This window comes from Anopheles coustani, chromosome 3, assembly GCF_943734705.1.
Source record: "Anopheles coustani chromosome 3, idAnoCousDA_361_x.2, whole genome shotgun sequence".
Taxonomy (NCBI): Eukaryota; Metazoa; Arthropoda; class Insecta; order Diptera; family Culicidae; genus Anopheles; species Anopheles coustani.
The window spans coordinates 57,614,142-57,639,035 of NC_071288.1; the positions used below are offsets into that span (position 1 = coordinate 57,614,142).

The 24,894-nt window shown below is 37.0% G+C and overlaps 3 protein-coding genes across 3 annotated transcripts; 2 read left to right on the forward strand and 1 right to left on the reverse strand.

The window, feature by feature from the left end:
* Window positions 1–1,618: 1,618 nt before the first annotated feature.
* Window positions 1,619–4,224, forward strand: LOC131261280 (palmitoyl-protein thioesterase 1). Its single transcript, XM_058263279.1, has 5 exons — window positions 1,619–1,874; window positions 1,946–2,091; window positions 2,835–2,923; window positions 3,043–3,478; window positions 3,543–4,224. The coding sequence occupies exons 1-5, from the start codon at window positions 1,781–1,783 to the stop codon at window positions 3,663–3,665; spliced, it is 888 nt and encodes a 295-aa protein (XP_058119262.1). The 5' UTR covers window positions 1,619–1,780; the 3' UTR covers window positions 3,666–4,224.
* Window positions 4,225–5,885: 1,661 nt separating this feature from the next.
* LOC131263510 (muscarinic acetylcholine receptor gar-2) lies at window positions 5,886–11,435 on the reverse strand. Its single transcript, XM_058265720.1, has 3 exons — window positions 11,329–11,435; window positions 10,227–10,780; window positions 5,886–10,155 (listed from the first exon to the last, which is right to left on the reverse strand). The coding sequence occupies exons 1-3, from the start codon at window positions 11,433–11,435 to the stop codon at window positions 7,643–7,645; spliced, it is 3,174 nt and encodes a 1,057-aa protein (XP_058121703.1). The 3' UTR covers window positions 5,886–7,642.
* A 4,952-nt stretch (window positions 11,436–16,387) lies between these two features.
* On the forward strand, window positions 16,388–19,863 carry LOC131261276 (uncharacterized). Its single transcript, XM_058263275.1, has 7 exons — window positions 16,388–16,621; window positions 16,693–16,893; window positions 17,391–17,609; window positions 18,383–18,574; window positions 18,771–18,965; window positions 19,052–19,288; window positions 19,352–19,863. Exons 1-7 carry the CDS (start codon window positions 16,520–16,522, stop codon window positions 19,415–19,417), a joined length of 1,212 nt encoding a protein of 403 aa, XP_058119258.1. The 5' UTR covers window positions 16,388–16,519; the 3' UTR covers window positions 19,418–19,863.
* The last annotated feature ends 5,031 nt before the right edge of the window (window positions 19,864–24,894 follow it).

The window sequence follows — 24,894 nt, forward strand, 5'->3', positions numbered from 1 at the left end:
GAGGACTTACATTTAATAACTGAATTCTCAACGTCATCCTCTAACCTATCTAGGGGTAAGTGGTGAGACATATCATCACTTAAAACCGAATGTTACACAATTGAAGAAATACAGAAACAAGCGTAACAAGTATTGAAAGTAGCAAAACACGATATCTGAATATAAAAAATCAATCAAACGATGCACTTTTAACTCAATGTGAGTTCATAGAAATGGGTAGATTAGCAGATATTGTCCGAAACACTGCCCGCTCTTCTTTTCAGAATTCTTTTACCCCTTCTTTTGCAGCAGATTTCCTATGCAATCTAGTTGTAAACAGAATTCCGAAAAGAAGTTTAAAACAATTCTTTTTACACTTGCGGTAGGCCTAAAAAAAGAACTCTTTTGACAACGTGATTGTGCGTTTATAATACCTATTTCTGACGATACGTGGCAAAAACGCATACTCATTCGCAGCAGTTTGTATGAGCTGGGTTCAGGTTTCTTTCTAAAATAATTATTTTCATGCAGGAAAATATGTTTGTTTGTTTTATTATTATGGTTTCTTCTTCTTCTTGGCGTAACGACTTTGTTGTTGGTCATGCCTGCCCGTTAAGGGCTTACGAGACTTGTTTTCCCTGTTGTACGTGGATAGTCAGTCCCTCTCGTACAGGGGAGGGTCCGGTCTCGGTTGGGATTCGAACCCACGCCGTCGAGGTGGTGAGCCCCGGCGGCGCTCATGGGTCGATTTTCTAACCGGCGCTACCGCTCGGCTGTCGCGGACCCCCGATTATTTTTTTATATATTTTTATACCGATATTAATAATAGATACATATCGTCCGGTTCGGAAGGCGATCAGGCGAAACATCCAGAAATCGTCCGACCCCTCCTCTGGTTCGTACTGGCAAACTCTCTGTTGTGGGTTCTTACACATGTACTCACTGTCTGGCGCGAGGTTCATCAGATTTCGGTTCAAAGAAGTGAGCCAAAGCCTTTGGTTAATTTTCGCCATTCACAATATTGAAACAAACACAACCGTACAGCGATTGCTACCAATTTCGAACGCTTGTAAATCTGGAGACCGCTACATTGCTCAGCAATAAGCTGTGCCAATAACATAGAAACAAAATCATAATACATATAGACAAACAGAGGTCCAATAGCACATTTGAGGCATCCTCTTTCTGCACACAGCAGAAAGCATTGAAAGAGAATCCTCAACACAAATACAATGCATAAGCCTTCCGCTTCACACACTCCACCAACCGGTTTTTATTCCGCGTTAACAGCAAATGCATGACCCAATGAGGAAGAAAGAGTCAGGGCATAGCATCAATAGCAGCTATCTCGATCTTGTCCACAGTGGAGGGTCGTAGAGATGGGATTCTCCCTACCCCTCGCCTGTAAAATGAACTGATTCGAGCAAAACCGTTCACAGGGCGTTCACAGGGGAGGGAAGTAGCACGGCTGCTCGAAAACGTCCTGCATTTGTTTCACCTCCCATTACAACCTCTTTTTCGATTTACCTTGGGCCGTGGATTGAAGCTTCCGCTTGATTGTCAAAATTTCGTCTTGCAATATACCTTATAGATGTGATCTTTGTGTCTGCCCGTGTAAATATATCGAATAAAGTAAACAGTGCCATTGGAACAGGTCTTCTATAAAATAGCAAATTACACTTTCAGGCCGTTTAGTCAATCACAAAACTCCGACCAATGCACTGTTACCTGTCACAAAGTCTGTGCAAAGTTTAACCCTCTCTGTTCAAGTATACTTCAAACTCTTAGTGTGTGTTTTAAAATGTTTCAAACAATTGCTGTGGTAGCTTTGATATGCTTTGTAAAGCTAGACCAAGCAAGTGGAGATTTACCGGTTGTTCTTTGGCATGGCATGGGTATGCAAACCAGCAATAATGCGAAAGTTCTCAATTTACACCTCCGTTTGTTATACGTTTTAATGTTTTAGGTGATACTTGTTGCTTTCCATTCAGCTTGGGTGGAGTGAAAAAATTTCTTGAAACTGAACTCGGTGTTTATGTAAAATCCATCGAAATTGGAAATTCAATTGTAGAGGACTTCAAAAGTGGCTACTTAATACATCCGAATCAGCAGGTAAGAATTTGTTAACAGCGATTCCCTCCCCTTTCGATCCGGAATCGAAAATAGTGGTTGATCGGTAATATAAGCAACCCTTTCTTTGTTCGCTGCTAAAAGGTGAAGTTGTACATAATTTATAGAATATTAAAAAATATTTAGAAACAACATTGAATCTGAATCGATTTATTCATGATTTTCTGCATGTTAGTTCAACTTCAGTTCACGATGTTGCATTAAGTTCCGCTTTGCCTAATAACACAAACTAATGAACATGAGTGAGTGAGTTTTATGAGTGTAGCAAGCATGTCTTAGCAACGTAAATTGTTGTGTAAGGGAAGTCTGTTAACTGTTTCATTAGATGTATGTAACACAGGCTCCACTCCTTTGAACATCCAAGATTATTTGCAATCAATCTCACGAAACGAACGAAATGTTCTTAAAACGCATTTCTTACGTTAAACGTTGAACTTCTGTTCTTAAAATATATTTCTTTCTGTGGAATGAAAGTTCTTGAATGCCGTTTTCTTAATCTTAATTGTACAAAATAATTCCTTTCAAATAATCATCGGCTTTTGATTTCGTAGCTGTGAAATATTATGAAAACAAATATAGGCTTATCAAAAATACTAATATACATTTAAGTACTAAGATGTACTTTTCCCTTAAAATGAGATTTTTGAATTTATTTGGTATTTTTTAGTTTATCGTCGTTAGAGTAGATTTGATAGAAAATTAAGTTACTGTATTTCTTATCGCAGGTAGAAATGGTTTGTGCGAATCTTCAAAATGATACGCGCCTCATGAATGGCTACAATGGAATAGGATTTTCCCAGGGAGGACAATTTATGTAAGTATATTTTGCAAATTGCATTGTTTAACTATGCCGTGCAGGTCATTTCAGCTCTTTGAATGGAATGTGAATATGGATAGAAAAAATCAAACATTCAAAACTATAATATATTTCAGGCGCGCTCTTGCCCAAAGATGCTCATCACCGCGCATGAATAATCTGATTACCTTAGGCGGACAGCACCAAGGTGTGTTTGGATTACCAAACTGTCCGTCGTTAAGTAGCAGAACGTGTGAGAGGTTTCGTCGACTTCTTAATTATGCAGCCTATACGGATATGATGCAAAATTTCCTTGTTCAAGCGACTTACTGGCATGATCCGCTGAATGAAGAAACATACAAAAATAGCAGTACATTTTTGGCAGATATTAACAACGAGCGCTCAATGAACAAAACGTATATTGACAATTTGCAAAAGTTAAATAAGTTTGTAATGGTACGTTTCAACAAAGATAGCATTGTTCAACCTCTGGACACTCAATGGTTTGGTTTTTATAAACCCGGACAAGATAAAGAAACCGAAAGTCTTCGCGATAGCCATATATATCACGAGGTATACATAGATTTGATTTGTGTGCTACTGAGAGTTTGTAATAATCCTTTTTTTTTTTCCATAGGATCGACTGGGTCTACAGGCCATGGACAAAAGAAATCAAATTGTGTTCCTTGAATGTGAGGGAAATCATCTCCAGTTTACAAAAGAATGGTTTCGAAGGCATCTTTTTATGTATCTACAATAGATGTTCGGTCTTATGGTAAGGCTATTTATTGGTAGTATCGTTTGATAATTTCCAAAATAAGTTTCATTTATATCAATTGATGTAAGCTCCAACAAAATATTTCTTTTCGGTTGAATATATGTATATCTGCCCGGTTGACAAAAATTCAAACTTTTTGCAGCTTTCATGTAGTTACAGCAAGTTTTTCCATGGCAGATTGCTGGGACTCTTGCTGGAACTACATAGTACCAGCAAAAATTTAAATTTCTGTCAACCGGATGCTTTAGTTATTCAAAACCTAGCAATATTTTTGTGTAGGTCCTATTCCTATGACGTTCCGACCATGTACGCTTCGATTCAATTGGTAATATGAACATCGGTAATAACTTTAAAAAATTTAAAACATGTTGCAATCATTTCGAACCACGGTAATGCTTAAGAGAGCTAAATTGTAATTTATATAAACATATTCTTTTACATAAAAACTAATTTCCGAGCATAACACCTACCCTTATTTTTGAAGCAGTTCTTGTTGAAAAGGGGTTTTGTTATACACGCCAAAATATATTCAATCCACTACTAGCGGCAAGATACGTAGGTTGCCTTTTAAGTTTCGGGATTTGAAAAAACTGGTGATGCAATCTACCAACTAACAATTTTATCGTAAAGTTTGACGTTTTTGAGGTTATACGTACTCAGAACGTTTTGACATACGAGCGCTATTTGTGTTGTTAAAAAAATGTTAAAAGTGTCAATGTCAGCCAAATTGTGGAATTGCGTCGTGGACATTTTCGTGCGATTATTTTTTGCAACTTTCGACGTGAATTGACACAGCAGTAGTGCATGAATGAACTTAATTCAACTTTTGGTGATGAAGCTCCATCAATGATCAGTATTTATCGATGGTTTGGAAAATTAAATCGTGGTCGGAGTTCACTCCAAGATGAATTTCGTTAAGGTCGTCCAAAATCAGTTGTCGTTCCGAAAACAATTGATGCTGTGCGTGAACCGATATTGCAAGATCGCCATGTGACTTTTTGTGAGATAGAGACAACCTTAGGTATTACTGGGACCAGCATATAATTAATATTGCATGAACATTTAACTGTCAAAAAAATTTGCTCGTGTTGGATTTCACGCAATTTGTCAATCACTCAAAAAAAGACTCGTGTCGATTGGCCGGAAGAAATGCTCGAAAAATACGATTGCGGTGCTTCAAAACACGTCTTTAATATCGTGACAGCTGATGAGTCGTGGATTTACGCGAATGAGCCCGAAACTAAACTGCAATCGACTGTATGGGTGTTTCAAGATGAGCCGAATTCAACCAAAGTTGTTCACGCACGAAGCACTTCCAAGCAAATGGTCGCATGTTTTTTCGGAAAAACTGGATATAGCGCAACCAAACCTCTAGAACAACGCAGAACAGTCTATTCTGAGTGGTACACAACAATTTGTCTGCCAGTTGTCTTCCAAGATATCATGAAATTCAACCGCTGTCGACGGATCACCCATCACCACGACAATGCGAGCTCTCACACATCGGCTCAAACAACTGCATTTTTGAGTACTCAAAACATCGATTTGATGAGTCATCCTCCATATAGTCCTGGATCTAGCACCAAATGACTTCTTTTAATTCCCGTACGTAAAACATAAACTGAGAGGTCAACGTTTTTCAACACCTGAAGAAGCGAAGATCTCACAAAAAAGACTCCTATCGATTGAAACTTTACACATTTTTTTAACAACACAAATAGCGTTCGTATGTCAAAACGTTCTGAGAACGGATAACCTCAAAAACGTCAAACTTTACGATAAAATTATTAATTAACTGATTGCATCACCAATTTTTCCAAATCCCGAAACTTAAAAGGCAACCCTCGTATACAATCAGTCGAGTTTTGCAAATGATGAGAACAGTGCAACGACCCGCTTCGTGAGATCACGATTGCTATGTGGCTTTGAAGTTGGTACTAAGTAAGTACTTAAATATTATTTTAAATTAATTGTCTTTTTTTCGCCTTTGCAAGCCCAGCGGGTGGGTTTCTTTCGATTTGATTTGAAATAAAGCGTCAGTCCACCCAACATGAATAAATTTATTTACTGGAAAATACTTACCGCTATGCACAACTATCTTAAATCAATGTCATGCATCCCTTTAATATTTCAGCTTTGTCCTGCTGTAGTGCTTATCAGAGAGCAAATGTAACGTGATGCAGAACAATCAATCAGGCTTTTTCCCATGCTTTATTTAAATTTCTTGATCAAAAAGTACATGAAACCAATACCAATATGTATACTTTAACTATTCAAACTCGTAACATTCAACGGATATGTTCTGGTTTCATTTTAGTTGAATACTGAATTTCATGTCGCGACAACGCTATAGAACTTGCTCACATGGCAGATGAAATCCTTTCGTTTACATAGAGTCCTTATTCCTTTCATACATTCATAGACTTGAGGAAACATATAACTATTTATCCTGAATATTGAGATTTTGTGGGCGAATATCATATAAAATAGTACCCTACCGTGATTCTACCCAAGAATGTTTCGCATACAGCGTTGGTGTCGTTTATACGTTTTTGGTATTGTACTGAAAAACTCGTGCAATTTTCTTTACTGGGCTCGTTTGAAAAGAAATAAGCATGAGTTTTTATACACCTGAGGCATATTATATTCAGTTACGATTGTAAGCTTCATTAAGAATTGGACAACTTATTGGTCTAGCTTTTTGTCAGAATTTCGTGTCTTGACACAAGTTTCAATAGTGTGTAGAATTTAACAATCTTGGTATAGGCATGATCGGGAACCATTTAGTGAACGTAAATACATCAGTCAGAGTTCCTGCGCTATATGATTCCGGAGCATTCATACATTTTCATTAAATCCTTCACATTACTTGCCGTTGAAACAATCAGCATCATCATCATCATTATTTATCGTATTCGAAGAAACTATAAATTAAACGATAGTGATGTATTATATCTAACTGAAAACAATCACTTAGATGCTTGAACATATCTGTAAATATGTTTAATACCTGGTGAATAGTTTGCATGGTAGAAAAGTACATGGTAGAAATCTAGAAATTCTACGTTCATCTAGGAAAGACATTTGCTCAATAAATCCATAAAATTAAGGCTTACAGGCACATCATGTTTAAAACTCCTAACCTTTCTTTTATAACAAACGATTGACAAAGAAATAGTTCTTAAAGCCTTTCAGATCGTAATAACAGGTTTGGACAACATAAATATTTAGGAATATTGATTTTCTCTGGTTCCATTGTTGATAGAGTTTTCCCGACCGGTCTTCTCTTATTTCGTTTGTAACTTAAAACTGATCAAACTATTCCTTTAGCATTTAAATGTTTCTTCAATATTGCTTGAGACAAATTCGAGGATTCCAACAGTGTGGGTTTACTGGCCAACGATAAACAATGTTCCCTGTTTGTTAACTATCGCTATGATTTCATAATTGAAAATCATAATTGTGTAGTAATAACGAGACATTGTGCAAAGTACATTATAAAAAATGTGCTTGTGTAACATCATGACTAGATTCTGATCATTAGTTTTATCATTCGTTACACGATGAGTCAATCATTTGTTTTGCTTAGATATTTAAAAAAATACTTGCGACATAGTTGCTCTATCACGAAAATAAAATAGTCAGTTCAATGGTAGCGGCCAAAACTATTGTCCCTGTCATAATACTTTTTTAGTAAACGGAATAATATTAATTTTAATTCATTTCATTGTATGTTCAAAATAAATAGGCTCGTATGATACTGTCTCAAATGTTATATAACTCTTATCTTTAGCATCTGTTGTTTGTAAATTTTTACTATTCATCTATTATTGTCCTATTGATTATCATTACAAGTTTTTACAAAGATTTCAAACAAAGCTCTTTTTTATCGTCGCATTTTGTAACAACGTTTATCGTTCATACTTTTCAGGTTCACTGAATAGTACCAGATAGGCAGCTTATGTCATGTGTAAATCTCCTCTTAATATACGAGTGAACGTTTTCTTGAATTGTTGATTAGCAAGCGCATAACAGAACGGATTCATCGGACTGTTGGCATAGCATAGGAAATATGAAAACATAAATAAATGCTCATTAACGCAAGGTGGTTGCGAACAAAATCCGACAACCAATGCCAGTATATGATATGGTGTCCAGCAAGCGACAAAAGCGCCTAAAATGAATGATATTGTTCGAAAAGCTTTGCGGGCACGATTTTCCGATTTTGATTTTTGTCTACCAATGGCACCGAGTACGCCGCTGTCTACTGGAGACCTTTTTTTACCTCCTTTAAGCCTTATCCCAATTGATCTTATAAAGTCACATTTGCTAGACGATCCGTGATCAATGTTAGCAGTAGGGTTGATTGTTATTAAGATATTTCCGCCGCCCAACCCGCAACCAAAACTTGAAACGTCTTTTGACATCATCTCCTGTGTTTCGACGGCGCCCTTTGCGGTTGGTGTAGTTAATGGTAACGGAGTTGTAGACACATGCTTTTCATGGTGTTGTTGTTGTTGTTGCTGCTGCTGCTGCTGTGGTTGTTGTTGCACTTGTTGGTTGTGGTGATGTATGAGGGTTTGTTGGTTTGGTTGTTGTTGCTTTAATACTGCTGTACCAAGTGACGCCACACTTCCTTTTATAGGTTGTCCAATAATAATTGTAGTTTCATCGATTATATTAGATAATGTTTCAGTTGTCACGACCTTGAGAGGTGTGTTTTCTGAGTCCTTTGAGCTAATGTCGACAGTAGTCATACTGGATTTCTTTATTATGGGTGTCGTCTGAGGCAAAGTGTCTTTCATGGGAGACTCAGGGATAATGTAGCATGGACGAATAAGAACAGTTGGCGGTGGTTGTTTAGAATGTGCCGTCGCGCGAATAAGCGCTTGTTGCAAAAGCGAAGGATTGGCTATGTTCTCATTGGGAGGTTGTTTTGTATTTGTCCGCTGCTGAACCACGGACTCATATGGGTGTGGCGGGATTAAGAAAGTAGACGGCGGAGTTTCGTGTAGGGGAGAGGAGATCATCACGGAGCTCTCATCCATAAATCTCAAGTCAGCCCCATCCATACCAACGAGCGCATCGTAAGTTGGGTTTAGGTCCACTGTACTTAAAATGCTATGTGTGCTTTGAATATCCGATGTAGATTTCACTAGAGAAGTACTTGGTTGTTGATCGCTATTGGGTGACCTGATCACGTTTGTCATGCCCTGCGTTGTCCGTTGTGTGAGATGTGATTCATGTTCTGGAGACTTTGAAATAAGTGCCGACGATAATTTTTCTTGTACGTCATCGTCTGTATTTGCAGTAGAACGATCATTCGAACTATTGAAATTGTGTGTTTCACAAATTTTTGGCAATGTCTGATAACTGCTACCAGCCTGCAGCGTAGAAGGCCGTTTAACATGTTCGGTTGTACTATCACTTGTGGATGTATTTGGATGGATGGAACCATTATGGTACCGAGCAGAGAGTACAGAGGCTGACGCAGCACCGACTAACAATCCTGCCAATGAACTTCTTTTTTTTGTTACTTTAGTTTGCTTTTCCTCCTCTCGTTTGACGTTAGCAGAGCTATCGTCATCCGAATCAAAAGCTGGACTGCTAGAGCGCTCACTTTTATCCCCGTCTGTCTTATCAGCGTTGTTTGTTGCATTAAAATTGGTTCTACTTTTAATTATGTCAGTGAAATAATGGTTATATATAGTATCTGCTGTAGATGTGGGCGTAGCTGAATTTTGATCAGTTTTCGGTAGGGATCTAAGCCTAACATCCTGTGCATTCGTCTGTGGCAAATCGTATGAATTATTCGTAGAAGGTTTAAATTCTGCAGTATCGTTCCTTTGCGTTGTGATTTCGATATGCCGATCCTGTGGTATCGAAGGTATATTAGATGTCATTGGCTTATCTACACACAACAACGTACTTTGAGTTTTGGAGATTCCAATTCCTGCAGCACGACCAGCCATTCCAGTCATCACACTACTTAACGCTACCATCGATTGCATTTTGCGTTGTTTTGCTTCACTTTTCTTCTGCATTTCGTAGGCAGTCTTATAAATACCTCCGTATAGGACGAATAACACAATGAGTGTTGTCCAATAATAGCCTATTATAAGAGCTGTATTGAAGATGGGATCTTTGAGGAATTGTACCGCACATTGACCCGGCAAAAGATCACGATATCCAACAAAGTGTTCCCAACCAAAGATCGAAATGAAAAACAGCAATGCAGGTATAATCCATGTAATTGTTACCATCCAGATAACTTTGGTCTTTGTCCGCCAACTTCTATACTTTGCCGCTATCTTCACAGAACAGAATCGATCAATCGTGATTAGTAGTACGGTATATTGGGACACTAGACAGACAGTGTAGTCCACTGACAACCATAGATCGCAAAGCAGCGGGCCTAAATCCCAATATCCCATCAGCACGTATACGGTGTAGAACGGCATCGAGACGGTTCCTGTAAAGTATAGTGTATATGAAAAATGTATGTGAAACAACACCAAACCGGCATAAGTAAAACTCTCTTACCAATAAGCATATCCGTTGCGGCGAGTGAGGCAATAAAATAGTTGCTAGGTTGCCTAATACTTCGATCAACAATAAATGCCAGCAAAACAAGGATATTTCCTCCGACCGTTAAAATAATACAGATTGCCAAACAAATTGCAATTATTACGGTTTGCCACATTTCAAATGGTGGTAAGACTTGCAGGTCCTGTTCAATTTCATTATTAGATCCTAGCACCAGTGTTGTACAGTTGTTGAATTGGCTCTGATAATGTTCCTGGCTTCCATTACCCATGTCGGCAGTTGACCCGTTTAACCATTCTAAATAGTTGTAGTTGCCAAAAGTTATCCAATTCCCAAATACGAAAAAGCTTGTGGCATCACTTTCAATAATAGGTCTGTTTCCGCCAATGAAATGTTTGATGTTTCCTTCGGTGCTACCAACATTTGTTACCTTTTGATGCAGAGGGTGATAAGTTGGTAAGCCAAGCAGGTTGTGACATTCAGGGTAGTTAAACATTTTTCCTCGTTTGTAAAGAAGCTTACAAAGTTTCTCTTGCTTTCGATTCTGTTTCCTATAATAAAGAAAGCAATAAAAGGTGACTTATTAAAACATATAGTTGTTCCGTTCTTGTATTCCGTCATTACAAGAATCGTGATCGACAAGAATTATTAAACAGTACAATATACCAGCGGTTTTGGGATATGCGACAGCCGAGCGATTGCACTAGCTAAATAATCGGTCACTACTACTAGTAAACCCATAAGAAGTTGGGCATGACCGAAGACGGTCCAAATTTCTTAATAAAATACGGTAACCAATGGTTAATTAAATGTTTACATGCTACAGACACTCGGGCACAGTCCAAGTTGATATTTTAGAATTTTGATGAAATACTTAGATGATGAAAATTGGTGAAGCCTGCAGTGACTTTAAAATAAGCGAATCATCACGATTTAAAGTATTCAATAAACTAAATAGCTTCAAGTTAACAAAGTTACACAAATTTAAAGGCTAATTTTTGGTTTTTGTGGAGCAAACTAAGCACATGCAAACAGGGATTATAAAATATTTTTTATTTAAAAATGTTCAATAGACATTATTCGTTCATTATTTGCTTACCATTGCGTAATAAAGTCAGGGCTAATTGAATATATTGATGAAGTGCGATTGGTATAGTCAGTTTTATCGTACGCAGTCGAATTTGTTACAAAGTAATCTGTATCCATTTTTATAGTATAGATATCCTTAGATGTAAACATGAGTAAAATTCTACCCGTAGAAAAAAAGTTTACAGTTATTTGACATTTTGTTGAATTCACTTTTTGCTGTGCTTACTGATATGAAAAAAATTAAAAACACTTCTTAACACTTACACATTCTTATACTTCAATGCATAGTTTAGATTATAATATTATACTGATTGATTAAACTTAATTAGAACGTGTTATTCAACTAAGCATATCAAAAACTGTTTAGTGCAGTAATGCGTAGAAGTCGTGAGCGTTGATGATCACCTTTAACTGCAAGAGAAGAAAGAGTGAAAATAATTTAATTACATTGCGACAGGAACGGTAGTGCGTTTAGATTGGTGCACTACTTCGGCGGCTTAGGTTCAATTCTCAACTGCACAGGGACACAACCCTGGTATGAGAGAACTAATCGTTACAGAAAAAGAAGAAGCTAAAGAAATGGTAAAAAAAATAATCCAAGATCATATTTGTACTTCCGAACGCAGAAAGTACCTACAAATTTAGTACATTATGCACAACAAATTTTGTAAGGCCAAATTTATAAAGGCCTGCTCTTATTTTAGCTGGAAAACTAAAATTTCCCGAGACGTTTTTTTTTAAGGATGGAGAGAAGCATCAAAATACTAAACACGCCAAAAGACAGTCTATAAAAATATACTAATAACATAATATACTACTAACAGCCGTTTACAGATTTGAAAATCTTAAAAAATTGAATAGTTAGAGCGGTCACAAAGTCTACTAAAATAGCATTATAGGGGTTGTGCAACTTTGCTCTCGGAACTGTTGGTATCGAAAAATCTTAAATGTTTGGCTTAGGATTTGAAGCAAAGCTTCTTTGGATTTTCAAAAAAGCTTTTTTTTATATTCAGTCGTTTTCGAGCTGGAAATAAAAAAACAAGGCATGTAATGACCGCTCTTTGGATTATAGCGTTAAAGAAAAGTGTATGTGTTTATACAACACAAGAATACAGTAGATCCCCGCAATACGTTAATGTTTGGGACCGAACGCTGAAGCGTATATCGAGTTTTAGCGTAATGTGGATTTCCTCTGCCATATCGTTTATACTTCATATTGAAAAATTGACACTGAGAGGAAAGTGCTTAACATATCTTCTATCCAAATCACTAATAAGTGTTCCATTTCTTCTTTAATCTCATTAAGGGTACGGGAAACGAAGCGTAATCGCTATAGCGTTAATTATTAAAAACCTTCAGATTGACTGGTTGCTCAAAGACAAACTAATATGTTCGAGGTGTGCTTCTTTTATATACAGCTTCCTAGACTGCTTCGATATCAGCTATGAGCTGTCATTTGTAAAAAAAAATCGTATTGCGAATTCGCGTATATCGAGCCAAAAATCGTGGCCAAAATCGTGATCTCGTGTTTCTTTCATAGCACAGATTTTAAACATGTATGTTTTATCACCCGACACAGGACGTTGGTGTGCCACAGACCAATGTTGTTTTAATATTAATGAAATTCTTTTCATGAGCTATTTTAGTTTTGTGCACCATCACTGATGGTACACATCTGAAAAAGATCTTTTTTCTTGTCTTTTTCTTTTTCTCTGGCCCGCTCATAGTGTTTTTATATCTTTTATTCAATATGTTTGCAACGTGGAGCGCTCGCTAGACATTTCGTAACGGTTTCACTCAAACTCCTCGGCGGGATAAAAAAACTCCTCATTTTTGTATGGGTAAAGCAGGTAGGCTGAAACTCAATAGAGGTCTATGTCTCCAGGTTAGCTTGAAGGCCCAGGAAGCCGGATTCAATAGCCGTACTGGAGTAAATGCTCGTCGAAGAAGAAGAAGATGTTACTTTTTGAAATATTAAGTATTCATACATAAGATAGAATATCAATTTATCTACAATATGTCGTTTACGTGTATGTCCCAGGTTCTGTTTCAGCTGATATATCTAGGATAAAAAGGGGGTGACGGGTGTCGTGATCTCCACGAAAAATTCTCTTTATATATATTTGAAACTAGCTTGACGCCCCGGCGTTGCGCGGTGAAGAAGGAATTGAGAAAAGAATTATGGTTTTAACTAATACTTGAAAGATATGTTTGAATTTAATAGTTACAATAACGACATATTTAAAATTTTTGATATTTCATCAATTTCCCCGCGATGTATAAACCTTAGTGTAACTATGGTAGATACACCTTGACATTTGTTTACATGCTTGTTTTGTTTGTGTTAGTAAAACTGAGTTTAAATTGTAAAATTTAGATGATTTTATCAAAAAATAGTGATCAAACAAACCTTCAACAACATCTGCAGTACTTAAACTTAATGTGTGAAAAGTTTCAGAAGCGACGGTTCTATATTGGTCGAGTTTTAGGTGTACATAGAAATCCATACATAAAAAAAGCTAAAATATGTAGTAAATTACAAATTCGACTATTTTTCCTCTCTTGGGTTCTTTTCTTTATACAATCTCCTACCACTCTCGTCAAAATCAATTACAAGACTGATGCTTCAATCCATTTCGATTTCCAATGTCTACATTGTTCCATCTTTTTTAACCTCATCTTTATTATTTGATTGGAACTTTATTATCTGATTGTTTGATTAAAATAATTCACTTGTATTTCAAACACTTTAGACTATTTAATTTTTTTTGCATTCTTCGTCTTCTTCTTCTTGGCCAAACGACCTTGTTGGTCATGCCTGCCCCGTTAAGGGCTTACGAGACCTTTTTACCCTATGTATACCCTACGTGGATAGTCAGTCCTCTCGTATCGGGGAGTTTCTCAACCTATTTAAGTTCAACAGTATTTATAATGAGCTTCATGTGAAACGTGAATCGCTTGTTGCCGGCTGGGTTAGGCTATTTCATGGTTGCTTTTTTGGAAAATATTGATCTAAGCAGACATAAAAGATCGGCTTAACACAAGTCTACTTCATTCTCTCGCCATTCCAGACAAATTCATTAGTTTCTCTCACAACCAATTTGATGCATCTTACAGAAATTTTGCACAATTCATCAATGGAGGTTTCACTACCGTTTTTACGCTTTTACCGCGGGCGTTGCTTCAGAGGGATGGAACGAAATCAAACAATAACAAAAATGATAACATTCGAGAAACGCATTAGCGATTCAACATGCAAATTCCGAATACCTTTTATTTTTCAAACATTTTAGTTCGATCTAATTTTACGTCATTTCCCACAATTTCTTTATCTATACCATCAGTTTGATACGTAATATCGCAACATGTTCATTTTTTGATTAACATGTTCATTATTGGTTGATTTAGTATATTAAATACAAGTCCGGTCATGTCAGTCTAGTTTTGTACGAATAAAAAGTGTACATCGAAGCGAAGAATTTTGTTAAAAACCTTCCACGACAGCCGATGGCTTAGTACATCATTCCTCGTAAACAAGTTAGTTGTGATTAAGTTTTAAGTATTGGTATGTTCAGGGTAAAGGTTTATTCTAAACATAAAAAATTGGAGGCGATACAAAATTTTGAGTTACTAGTGAGTTATGGATGCGGATTCCTACTACGACGATGGGAATCCCAACCATCGCATCAACAATCAGAAAAACCCGTATTCAGCTGAACGATACACACACCAGCTCATTAGCACTGAACATACCGGCCAAAGTTTATACCTAATATTTCCGTTTCTTGCTATCAATTAGCAAGCAACCTTTCGTTTATATTGAACTTCATTGAACACCTTGCTATGTTCATTCAAATTGATTCCAAACCACATTTCAAAAATACATTTATACTCCTTCAAACTATATGTATGTTTGGTATGATTGACTTACAAGGCCCTCTCTAGGTATAAAAAAAAGTTAGCGTTAAATTGGATGCTTTTGTAAATCAAACCGTTATGCTTAACCGTTGCAAAGAACATTTTGTTAATTTGGTACAACAGTATTTTTAGTGTTAGTGACCCATATTGCTTCGACTATATTTCCTGTAAACTCACACAACAAACCTAACAATAAGTTAAACCAAGCTAATGATGCTTATAAAGTTGTTCACCTTGACAGCGGTCGCAAGGGCTGATCATCAAAATAAAACAAACCGCTCATTAACAGTTGGTAGACCTAACTGCGTTTTTCTCCGCTTATTTCAACATTTAAGAGGCTTTACAGGGTATTTCACAACAATTAACAAATCATACTTCAAATCCTCCTTCAAACAAATCAAATTCAGGTAAAAGAGTAAAAGAGGCCCCGGGCTAGATTCTCCTCTTCCTGCTGGTTCACATTAAGCGCCTGAAGCTATGCAAAGCGCGACGCATGCATTCTTTTCGAATATTTGATCGCTAACGGTTCGCTTAAAAGAACATAACGGTTTAAATTAATCACGCAGTGGAGGTTGAATGCGGGTTAACATACTTTTACATGTTAAGTTACTAGTAAGTAAACTATACCACACATGATGGACAGCATGAAACAATGAGTTTAGCCGAAGAAATGATTTGGAAACGGCGGCGCGCCCGCAGCGAGCGCAGCGAGCGGACTGCGCTAGGTCTACCGAAAAAGAGAGTTTGTTATAGTTTTGAGAAATAAGGGGGGCCCGTGGGCCCTCCTCATACCGCACCCCCTAGGTTGATTGCGTAGCCGAAATTAACGGTACACTCTACGGTTCAAATACTTGTAGGTAGAATTTAACGAATTAATGTATCACCAATTGCATACATTCAGTTTAAACGTCCACAAGAGGTGTAGCCACGATCGAAAACATGGCGGCCGGGGCCTCATTTACTCTTTTACCAATGTTTCTTGTTTTTCAAGAAGTGTTTTAAGCGTTGAAAAAACAATGTTCTGAAAAAAAAATTAGAGCTTTTAAAACCAAATTTAGCATGATAACTACTGTACATTGCCTTAAGTCTCGGTCATAGCTTGTGATGCTTTTCCTGTGTGATCAATTTTGCAGTCAGTGTGTGATCGCGCGTTGAGGTCGTCGGTTGTTCAGATACTGTTGCATTGTTCAGTGTTGATCTTAGCCGAAACTTAATAAATTTTGGGTGCTATTACAAAACAATTGAGTTTAATCTTACTCAGGAATAACTGAAATAGCGTCGTAATGGGAAAGACGATTTGGCTTTGCCTGCTGTTGATAGTTCTTATAACAGGAATTGTAGATGCTCAGGGGAGGAAGCCACAATGTGCTCAAAATGGAGAGTATGTAAGTAAAGTGTAGAAACCGGTCATTAATATGATTTAAATAATCAAAAAATTGTACTTTTTCTTTCAAAGTGTCTTACGCACAATGATTGCTGTTCAGGAAGTTGTCTAAGTTTCTCCTATAAGTGTGTACCGGTACCACCGAGTGCATCCACTGGTACAATATTGGTTCCGGTTCAACCAGTTCCAATTGATACTGAAAATCGGTTTGGTGGGGGCGATGATGGTGGAGCCAGCCTCACGCAAAAAACTTGCGCCCTGAATGGAGAATATGTAAGTTTGAACCATAGGTTTTAAATTCCCATGTTGTTTTCTCTATTTTATTTCCCTTTTTTTCTATTATCTTGTTGTTAATCTCCGGGTAACTTTCCAAACATGCATATATTCATAAGAGTGTATCAGTATTGCAATGGGTGATCAGTATTGGTCATTTGAAGTCGAGATTATTGAGGTCAACCAAGTCATTCTCACACACTTACACAAACGTGCAAGCGCAGAACGACAGACCTATGAACATTGTAGGCATATCGCTAAAGAATTGATTTCGAACCGGGTAATTGGTTAATGTATCATTCGAACGGTGAATGTACCAATGGGCCGGTAAAGTTGCATTCATTATTTCGTGCTATTCCCTCATAAATAAAGAAACCGCGTTGTTCGATGTCGATCGTTTTATTTCATAGAACTGATCACGTCATCGTTGAAATTCTTCATTGCTCTAGTTCCAGATCTATTACATTACATTTACCTTTTCTTTTTAACTATTTTAGTGTCAAACCCATGGTGAATGTTGTTCCGGTAATTGCCTCACTTTCTCCTACAAGTGTGTGCCAGTGACCCAAACTGATTCGAGCCCCCGGGAGCCTAACAAGCAAACTACTTTGGATTTTTCAAATCGTGTTGGTGAAGATACTGCAAGCACAATTGGCATCACAAAAACAACGTCAGCTGTAACAACTCCCAAACAGTGTGCAGGAATTGGTGAATATGTAAGAAAAACCTAGAACTGATAATCATTCTCTTTTGTTGCTTCAGTAATTGAGACTGGTTCGGGCAAACTTGGTGCTATTCTTTATATAAGATTATAAGATTGGCGCCCCGACGATGCTCCGTGAAAAAGGGATTGAGAAAATAGTTATGGTTTTAACTCTTTACCAGAGAGTTTTGTTTTAATTTGATAGTTACAATAACAGCATAGTCAAAATGGTTGATATTTCACCGAATTCCCCGTGTTGTATAGCTTTGGTGGATACACCTTAACATAGGTGTACATGCTTGTTTTGTTTGTGTAAGTAAAAGTAAGGTTCAATTGTAATTTGGATGATTTTACCAAAAAATAGTGATCAAACAAACCTTCAACAACATTTGCAGTGCATAAACTGAAAGTTGCAGAACCGACGGTTCAGTATTGGTCAAGTTTTTAGTGTACACAAAACTCGATACATAAAAAAGCTAAAATATGTAATAGATTCAAAAATATTTATCTTTCTTTTGTCCATGTGCCAGGTGGTGCTTTCACAGTTTTCCCTGATTCTTACTCCTGAAAGCAAAACTCTTTCGTTTTTATAATTTATATAGGCAACGCAAGCTTTTTGAATCGAGCATGTTTACCATCAAACATAATTTAAAAGACTTGAAAATTACTTTTATTGTTCGTATCCAGGGGATTTATTCCTAATTATTTTGCACTTAAACTTGTAGATTCGTCAATAGTCGTTCATTCGCATTTCAAATTATTTACACCCGTTACTCTTCCTTTCAGTGTCTCACTCCAAATGACTGCTGTTCTGGAAGTTGTTTAAGCTTTTCATACAAATGTGTCACCAATCATCAATTAAAAGGACCGACGTCTCAAGGTGCGGCTGCATTGCCTAGTAATAGCTTTGTTAACCGATTTGGAGGTTCCAGTGATACGAGTACTAGTACGGCTAAATGCGCTGCTGTTGGGGAATATGTAAGCAATTTCAAGTAACTGAAGAAAAATCAACTTATGTCTTGGCCATCTCTTCTCAAGTGGTGTGCAAACTTTATATAAACCCATATGTATATAATGTAGTTAGATAATTGGATATGAGTATCCATGACGTTTAGCTATAAATGTTACGTAACGGTTAACAAATATACATCGTATTTTTTCTTCTTATTTTTAGTGTTTGACGTCATCTGAATGTTGCTCTAAAAGCTGTTTAAGTTTTGCGTACAAATGTGTTAATAGATATGATCTTGCATCAAATATCGATCAGGCTTCGCATACTAGTTCAATTTCTGTTGAAAATCGATTTGGCGGTCCACCATCCTCTAGCGGAGGACCACTAAATCGTCAATGCGCTTCGAATGGATTATACGTTAGTAGACCTAAGATTATCTAGGAGTCATATCAAGTGTCTTTGTTCAGAAATAATTTGTGTTTAATTTTAATTTTATTTTACAGTGTTCCCACAATCAGGAGTGCTGCTCTGGAGCATGCTATAAATCTATTTGTTCTACTGAAATTAAACTTGGTGTTCCGGAATCTGAACTAACCCGCCCATCTCCTAGTAATGGACCTTACGTACCGGTGAAAAATTTGGATGATCTTATAAATCGCTTTGGTGGAAACACATCTGCAAACCAACAACCAAATGGACGACAACTTTCAGCAAAACAGTGCAAAGCAGTTGGAGAAACTGTAATGAATAATTTACATGTTTGTTTTTGCCACAACCTACTACTATCTTTCTCTTTATTTCAGTGTACTCTGCATGCAGACTGTTGCACAAACAATTGTCATTCATACCGCCGTAAATGCGTGAACTAAACATGTTGCCCTTCTGCTTGAATGTGTGTTAAATGTGCTGTGTGATTGATAATAATCAAATACAATATCATTCTAAAGCGATTTCCGAGGCGGAAGAATGCTAGAGCAGCAAGATAGTTTAACATATTTTATGTCTGAAAACACGAAGCGCAATATTGATGAATTAAGCTAAATGTCAATGAAAAAGACTATGTACTATTTTAAACGTATATCGCCAAGTGTGTGCCATAGGTTTTGACAAATTTAATCACATGTGTAGGAGTTTTGTATCACATTGCGAAGAATTTCAGTGAGAATTCTATTAATACATTGAATAGATAAGCCACCTTACCTTAATCAACTTATTTTATTACGATACGTACTTTATTTTGAAATGCATTCTTTGGAGCATGGCATACTACTACATGGCATAGTACAATAAAAATTGACTGTATCATAAAACAGGACCTCAAAATTGTCTAAATATCACAGGATGATGTATTTATTTATTTCTTTATATTTGTACGCCAGTCTGGGCTTCGCAAAATGAGAAAAGCAGTGCACGTTAAAAATAATTATAATAATTACATTAATTAAGTTTTTATCACAGAGCAGTTTGACTGACCGTGGTTCTTTTGAACAGATTTTTTCCCTAAATGTAACTGATGCTGGTATCGGATGGATACAATTGCTTTGAACTTGATTAAAAAATAATGTAAAAAATGGAGTTATTATTTTTACGTTGCTACTACAGTGTTACGCGGATAATCGGAATCCGGACAAATGGGACATTCGTTTACTACGTAACAAGATGGTGTGTATATCAGTGGCGTCTCGTCCACATGAGCAACCTGTCCACTGCACAGTCATGAATTTTTAAAATGAATCACACAATTATTTGTTTAGTTATGGAATTGTAATTTCCAGTCCCAACAGTTGCGTTCAAAATCTACTTAACGCTTTACAACGCTGCGCTGGGCAATTCTGCTGGTGCACCGCTGCCACAAACGAGCATCTTTAATCAAATAAGAACAGTTCTCTTAACCACAGTCTCATAATACCATTCTCATTACGAACGGTGAAGAAGCGCTAGTTTTCTTATTAGCAAGAGTCAAAATCCAGCTGGAAAGTCGATCAGTTTTGTTTACGGGTGGGCACTTCTGCCAGTGCACCAGCCAATCGTATATATACACATTAGTTCTATTGTGCATGTGTTGAATGCGTCCATATGAAATTGTCAATGTATAGGTGCCTTTCCTGTGCACATTAGATTGTACCCAGGCCGGGCCCGAAGTGAGTCTAACTTGCCAAATAAGAATTTGGTTCACAGACATTGACTAACCGCGGATATACACCTTTTACCACTGTTTAGCGCGATGGCCAAGGCGTTTAGTGACACCGTCCAAAACATTAATACGATCGCCGGAGCTATTAAGACAGCGCGAGCGCCGTTTAGCAACTCCATCCAAAGCATTAAGAATATGACAGACCCTTCTACGACAATGGGAGCACCCTTTGCGCGTTGACCGCACCTATTAGACCGTTCGCCGCACCTTTTAGCGGCAGTCATTTTTCCGAGCCTTTTGTGAGCGCTTTTGTTCAAAGAGTCGATTGTAGAGGTGGATGCTTCATTTCGTGGTTTGAATTTTCCGTTAAGTATAAATATTTTCGAATATTTTTTGTTTAGCTGGAAAGTTCTTTAAAATGTCTCGGGAAATTCTTTCTGAAAATTGATTGATTGACATACATCACAAAATGCCTCAGAAAGAAAGCAATTATGGAGTAAATATGCACCAAACCCAATGTACAAATGTAAATAAGAATGTTTTTGAAAAGGCGACCTTTACACCTTTTACCACTGTTTAGCGCGATGGTATGAAAATAAAATGAAAATGTAAATATTAAAGCTCTTTATGGCAACTAATATTTTCATTTACAATTTGCAGAAAGAATTTCCCGAGACATTTTAAAGAACTTTCCAGCTAAACAAAAAAAATTTGAAAATATTTATACGTAACGGAAAATTCAAACCACGAAATGAAGCATCCACCTCTACAATCGACTCTTTGAATAAAAGCGCTCACAAAAGGCTCGGAAAAATGACTGCCGCTAAAAGGTGCGGCGAACGGTCTAATAGGTGCGGGCAACGCGCAAAGGGTGCTCCCATTATCTTAGAAGGGTCTGTCATATTCTTAATGCTTTGGATGGAGTTGCTAAACGGCGCTCGCGCTGTCTTAATAGCTCCGGCGATCGTATTAATGTTTTGGACGGTGTCACTAAACGCCTTGGCCATCGCGCTAAACAGTGGTAAAAGGTGTATTTTTCGAGTAAATATTGACGTTCGTGAAGTAAATTTGGAAGAAAATAAAACTTTGGAATAAAATCGAGGAAACAAACACCCAAATATAGCCAACAATTTAAAGCTTATTAAAAAATGTCTAAGCAGGCACGCTGGAACGGGCAATACTGCTGGTGCACACACTTTCATTCGAAAGATTATTCATGCAATTGTTCTATTTAGCTTGAAATTACCAGTCAATTTGTGCATCGATATTGAGTAGGACATCGTAGATGAGCTGTTAAACTCGTTTTTCAGGTAGATTCATTTAGTAGCAATTAAAGATTGCAGAACTAAATAGACCATTTACGGTTCCTCAAACTATTCATTCACTTAACATCCTGACCAACTTTGTCGTCGTGTGTCGTGTCGGTCTGGTTATAATAAACCACGTGATATGGTTTATCTAAGAAGGTATTACTTTTTTTGAAGGTGCATAACCATCTCATTTTCTCACGAGACGCCACTGATAAAATGCTATTTACTTTAGTAGCTTATTTATTGTACAAATGAAAAGTACGAATTGAGTTTTTACTAATTGTTCCTGTTTTTCTATTAGCGATCATTTGTAAAAACAGGCAGGTTTTACCGTTTGTAAAAGCAGGCAGGTTTTACCTACGCAAAGTGGAGCATACACTTTCGTCTTTACTAAGCATTACTTGACTTCGGGGACTTTAGAATGTGTCAAACAATGTTTTTTCAGTAGTTTGTCCATCAAGGAGCCTATCTATAAATTAAGCACTTTGGCATGTTTTTTTTTGCCCAAATGGGACCTAAATGGATATTGCAACTTGTACCAAGAATATCGAAATGTTTTGCCAGAAATATAGAGCAACAGACGACGAAATTGACTTTTATAACAGTCGACGGGGGTCCGTGACAGCCGAGCGGTAGGGCCGGTTAGAAAATCGGCCCATGAGCGCCGGGGCTCACCACCTCTACGGCGTGGGTTCGAATCCCAACCGAGACCAGACCCTCCCCTGTACGAGAGGACTGACTATCCACGTACACATAGGGTAAAAGTCTCGTAAGCCCTTAACGAGGCAGGCATGACCAAGAGGTCGTTACGCCAAGAAGAAGGAGAAGCAGAATAGTTGACGAAGGAGGACTAGCTATACGATGAATCCTTAAGCAAGCCGTAGACGTTACATATTAATCTGCACAGATGTTTGACGTCTACAGCCTTTCCTTAGCTATTTCCAACATCCCTCGAGATATTCGGGATATCTGGAGGGATGTTTGACAGACGATGGGTACGAGAGAACAAAGGAAATCTGTAGACGGCAAAGATCTGCACAGATTAATATGTGACGTCTACAGCCAGCTTTACATATAATTCCAAAACAGGTCAAGAAATTACTTGATCCTCACGTAAGTCAGTGCTATCATCAACTGGAGAAGTGACACCGTACCATACCACATGCAACCCAGCACTTGTGGGTTGCAGCGCACCCTACCAAAACCGGTTTTTGACACCTGGCCGTACCAATTTTTTGGTATGGTACGCTGTAATGTAGTCCCGCGGTAAAGTCTTTGATGACCAAAAAATAGTGGAATCAATACAAAAACGGTTGCAGACAGTATTGGGTCCAAAGACAGTCCTACAAACTACTAACTAAGTGTTTGTTTTTTTTCCATTTGATCCCAATTTGGCCCATAAATTGCGACGTACACAGAGCTGTACGCTCAATTTTGCCTTGATGAAAATAGCCCTTTTATTATTTTATTATAAAAAAATCAACAATGTTATGTACATATTTGTCTTGTCCGATAAAAATGCTAGCGTACTACGTTTAAAAAATTAAATTAGGTCCAATTTTTGAGCGAGTTATATAAGAAAATCCAGTGCTCGTTGGGTTGTAACCTCAATATAGTGGCTGACTGTATATGGGTCATGTAATGAGTCTTTGGTAAAACGGGATTAAATTGCCAGTTTTAGGCAAACATTTGTTGTTACACTGTTTTTCAGACCTGTTAGATTCATTCAAAAGACCTCAACTTATCTCCAGCATCCCGAGACCAAAACATAATTAGAAAAAATTAGAATCGCGTTTAGACCCGTGTCTTTCGGTATTCGGTATTCTTTAGTAAGATTCAAAAATAGTCAATTTAGCAAAAAACAAACAAAAACTTAACAGTTACTTACTAATCAATAATATTTAACTTAAAAAACTATATTTAACTGACTCTTTCACCAAAAATCGTTCTGGTTATCATAATAGATGATTGTACCTTTCGTTCCCCTATATATTGATGTATGTATTTGTCATTACAGCCAGCATTATCCTTGTTTTCGATTATCCGTGGTACTCTTGGTGCGCAAGAGCCAGCATGAATGATCTTTTGCTACAATGTACGACCTGATTTGTAACAAATATCGATTCAAATATTTTTCTTGCTTAGTTTTATCCATCTGAATTGATTTGCTAGATTTGAGAAGAGTGTTATTCATCTGAAATGATGTACTAACTTTCCTAAAACCATAGTTGATGTATTTCACAACAGAGTGGGACAAATACTTCGAATGTTTTCATCTCATTTTCTGTCGATAATATTGATATTGATTTCCTTAAAAACTCTGTGCCGCCTGTTTCACACTCTAATGCTAGTAATATGCAAGTAAATGTAGGGAAGCCACCATAACTAACCCATCATATGAAAAAATGTTTCATATGCTTAAAAGTAACGAAATCAACCATTTTTCTGTACATACAAAATATCATTGAATATCAAAATTTGGTAGAATAGCATAATAAAAAAAAATTTGCAACTAAATCAGATTTCGATTATCAGTGAGTAAAAAAATAGGAAGAGGAATTAGTTTAAATTATATTAAGTAGTAAGTAAATAATAATCTGGTTTACTCACCTTTAAGCAAATCAATTTAAACTAGAAGGATCAAAGCAAAATAAACCCAGTTGAATGATCTAAGCAAAACGCAGGTTTTGTTAATAAATGCTGAAACTCTTTCATTGAGTTATAGATTAACCATTAGTCCCAGGTTTCACTCTCACTATTCATTATACTGGTAGTTACCATAGAATTTTCTTATCACTGAATATTTTTAAATAACAATTTTTATTGAAAAAAATTGACTTCAAAATTATCCCATTACAGGGACGAGTGAATAGAATAATCGAAACTAAAGAACAGGTTGATA